Source organism: Gavialis gangeticus, unplaced genomic scaffold (genome assembly GCF_001723915.1).
Source record: "Gavialis gangeticus isolate Ggan-Ray unplaced genomic scaffold, GavGan_comp1, whole genome shotgun sequence".
Classification (NCBI taxonomy): domain Eukaryota; kingdom Metazoa; phylum Chordata; order Crocodylia; family Gavialidae; genus Gavialis; species Gavialis gangeticus.
Genome location: NW_017729031.1, coordinates 32,171,534 through 32,175,422, shown reverse-complemented (window position 1 = coordinate 32,175,422; position 3,889 = coordinate 32,171,534). Strand labels below are relative to the sequence as shown.

The 3,889-nt window shown below is 41.8% G+C and overlaps 1 protein-coding gene across 3 annotated transcripts in view; it reads left to right on the top strand.

Annotated features, from left to right (window-relative positions):
* PDIA5 (protein disulfide isomerase family A member 5) overlaps positions 1–3,889 on the top strand; it is a 159,462-nt gene that overhangs the window by 74,578 nt on the left and 80,995 nt on the right. For all 3 annotated transcript variants that reach the window (XM_019522578.1, XM_019522579.1, XM_019522581.1), the window contains exon 11: positions 322–458. In XM_019522578.1, the coding sequence (XP_019378123.1) occupies positions 322–458 (137 nt within the window). The remainder of the gene's footprint in view (positions 1–321; positions 459–3,889) is intronic.

Here is a 3,889-nt window from a genome sequence, read left to right as displayed (position 1 = left end):
AAAAACCCCCCCCCCCCCCCATGTCTTATTTTACAATGAAATAACAAAAGTGGCTCTTTTTATCTCTCCACTCTACCTGCTTCTGTGGACAGCAGAAACAGGAGCTTCTGCTCATGATGGATTTTCCCCTCCTCCATTTTTATCTAGGTTTCAGTGCTTATCAGCTCAGAGTGGAACCAATTAAAGAACCCCATTTGGTGAGGTTAGCATGTCATGCAGCAGCGTTGAGAAATCAAATTGGTTCCCCACAATCTGATTGGCTGCAGCAGTTGTTATTCATCACCAAAGAGCTTCCTCTCAGCTACGTCTTTTGTTTTATAGCCCTGTGCCACCGCAGCCGCAGGCCCCAGAGACTCCCTGGGCAGATGAGGAGAGCGCAGTTTATCACCTGACTGATGAAGACTTTGACAAGTTTATCAAGGAGCATTCGTCTGTCCTGGTGATGTTCCACGCGCCATGTGAGTTACTTTTCCTTCCCACGTCCTCTTCCAAATGCTGGTTTATAATAAAGTAGAGGCTCGTTTCCATCTTGGTGTCGCATGCTGTGAATGTCAATATTAAGATTTTTCTTTATGATCCTTCTCTGATATAGCTGGCTTGCAATGTTCATAAAGATGCTGGCTGCAAGTTTAGGACAAGGATGGGCAGCTATAGAAATTGTTGTTTTGCTGGACAGGATTGAAAAGCTTAATATCCTAAATAGTGTGGGAGCTCATTATCTAACACAGTGCTGTCACACATTTAGTTTATCCTGTTCCCAATTCCACTCTTGCTACAGAGAGTCTGGGGAGGCCTGCATGTATTATTTGAGCCAGAAACTCCCGAATTCTAATTCCACAGCTGTTGATGCTTCTGCCTCAGTTTCCCCATTTGCCAGAATGGAGATAATGGGTAATTTAACTTGTACAGAGGTGTGGTGTCTGCACATATTAAATAATGACCCCCAAAGAGGGGGTACTGAACAGGTGTTCGTATTGATATTACTTACTATTCTGCCTAGAATAAATTTGAGTTGGATTGTATTACCCAGATTTGACATCTTGATCAAGCCAGATACAGAGTGTTGTCCTGGGCCTTTGCTTTTAAGCTTCTTCAGTGGGCTCTTCCACCCAGAACACATTGAAATGACAGTGAGAAATTGCTTGCAGCACTTTTATAATTGACCCCTGCATTTAGGGTCATTAAATATTGGTGTTGGTCTCAGATGCTATAAACCTTCCTTGGAACTGCAAGCCTTACCAGGGTTTTCTGTGTTCACTGTTCTTTGTTAATTGGACAGTTGAAATGCAGTTCAGACAGTATCTGGAGCATCCAGTCTAGCACTATACTTTCTTAGCATTGCTCTTTTGCTTGGCACTAAAATTCTAGTCTCATGTAGATGTGTCTGGTGGTGGTGGTTGTTTCTAGCTGCAATCTGAGATGGCTGTTTTAATCTCTACCATTCAGTTATGGGGTAGGCTCAGCCCCTGCTTCTTCACCATCCTGGAAATTGTGATTGGCTGGGATGCTTATGTAATAGCCTTAGATTTGATCACTGGGGTTCTGGAGGCAGGATGCTCTCAGTGAAGCTCTTGGCACAAAGGATGAGATCACACCTTTATTGAAGTTTGTGGGATTTGGCACCTAAATACCTTTGAAAAATTTGTTCTTGCGGGGCGCTCAACTTTTATCTAAAGTCAAAAGAGAACTTGCTTTTGTCTAGTGGGACCTCTAGGAACCAACTAATGACACGATTTAAGTCAATTTAAGTTGTTTCTGTTCTTAGTAATGGAAATAAGGTGAGAGATGATTGCTGGGTGCATAGTTTGAAAACAAAAAAATGTTCTCTAGGTTGATAGGAATTAGATTTTTGTCGTGGATTTCTTGCCCACTAGAGTCTGGAGAAGACACTTGCACTTTGTCAAGACTCCTATACAATTTAGCTTACCTTTTTTAAAATTGCGTGGCATTTTAAGAGTAACAGTTGCATTAAAGTATGACTGTTCTCCTTTGGGGAAGCCTGTTATGTATACAGGCTAAAGGACACCTAAGTCTATGGTAGATAGCCCCTATTAAGTTAATGCAGTTTTCTAATATTTTGTCCCAACTCCCCTTAGCTGTGATTTGAGAGCATATTTCCTGCTCAAACAACTCATTTTAAATGCAACTTTTTTACTTGGAAAATAGTTTTGTAGTTGTTTATGATCAGAAAACTCCTAGGGAAGACTTGCAAGGAATGTGGGTAGAGGTCTTGCCTACATACAAAATCTAGCTTGCAAATACAGAAAGAAGCCTTGCTTACAAGAATCCTCTCTGGGAATCCACGGCTGAGAGTGGGCATGTAGACTAATTAAAAACAGACAGCTATCATAAACAGTTATCTCCATGATTAAAAGATTTTCTCCAGGCACTTCTTACATTTCCTGATGGAGTGACCTTATGAATATTAGGAGATATATTACTCTAGCTGCAGTACAAGCAGTAAAGACAAAGGACATCGCTGCCTTATTTGTTTTAACCTTGGAAAACTTAAAGGATGTGAAAGCATCTTCTTTTAAAATTGTATGGAAAAATAAGTATAATCCATTGTAGAAGGAAGAAATAACGGAGAATTCTGGACATGCTTCCCTATAAATGTCTCCACATATAGGAATTTGCAATAACATTTCCACCATTGGGCTAGAATTAGCCAGTATTTTAAATCTCATTCTAGTATACAGTGCATGTATTTAGGTACCATAAATCTTACTTTCATTTAAGGGGAGAAAAATGCCTTTGCTGAAGGCAGAATTATGGTAGTGATACTTTAATTGCAATTTCATAGTCAGATGGCCGAGGAATTAATAGAACATAGTATTAAAATACCCATAGGAGAATCAAAGCATTTTTCAATACAAGAGAGGATGCTGAGCCATATACATTGTGGTGCAATTCCACCACTTAGTGGCATTATGCTGGGGGTGTATTTGGCCATTTGTGGTGGCTCTGAATGAGGGTCCCTGTGGGTCAGCTTCTGAAATTTTTACCAAGGAAGAATTGAACTTGATTTCACTGCTCAAATGAAAGTGTTACTCCAGGAGTAGAAGAAGAGGAACACCTTGGGTATTTATACATGCGCTCTGGTTGGGGGGTGCTTTAATTGGAGCAGCTCCAAGAGGTGCTCTAATTTTAAAGCACCTGGAGTGTCTTGTGTATCAACTCCCCACACTTAAAAAATGGTGGCAGGGGTGCTTTAACTCTTTAGCCCCCACCACTATTTTTAAGTGCGGGGATGTTGATGCACGTGATGCTGGAGTCTCTTGGAGCATGGTAATTATCACATTCCAGCAGAATTGATTAATCATGCCTACTCCAAGGTGCTGTAATTACAGCATGTCGGAACAGCCTTGTTGCTCGTGTATAGGTGCCCCTTGTGTTTTATGTCCATCTTTGTCTGACTAATGCAGTTCAGCTGGACCCAGGTGTATATGAGCTACCACCTCAGCAGTTGTCATCAGTGCAGCTCACACTGCTGTCTAACCAGCCTTTCCCTAATCTTGAGATGAGGCTTTCTTTGAAACTGGAGTCATCAGATGGCAGGAAGTTTCTCTGCTTCAGATTGCTGTGTTAAATTCCTAAAACAGTGGGTAAGCAGTGGTGGGTGGGCAGAATGGATTTGGCTGGCTTCTCTGTTTCGGATTAGCTGGGGCATAATGGAAAATTTTGCAACCTTCTAAAACAAATAACACTGTAAAGCTCTTAAGAGGATGTTCAGCTAATCTGCACAATTGGGCTAGGCAAACACCTAACCCAGCCAGGTGCATTTCTGCCGTGTGTGTCTGAATACCACCTCTCCAACATGGATGCAGGGTCCATGTTGCTGCATGCCTTTTATTCAAACAGTCTGTGTTGTGGGGGGGGGGGGGGGGGG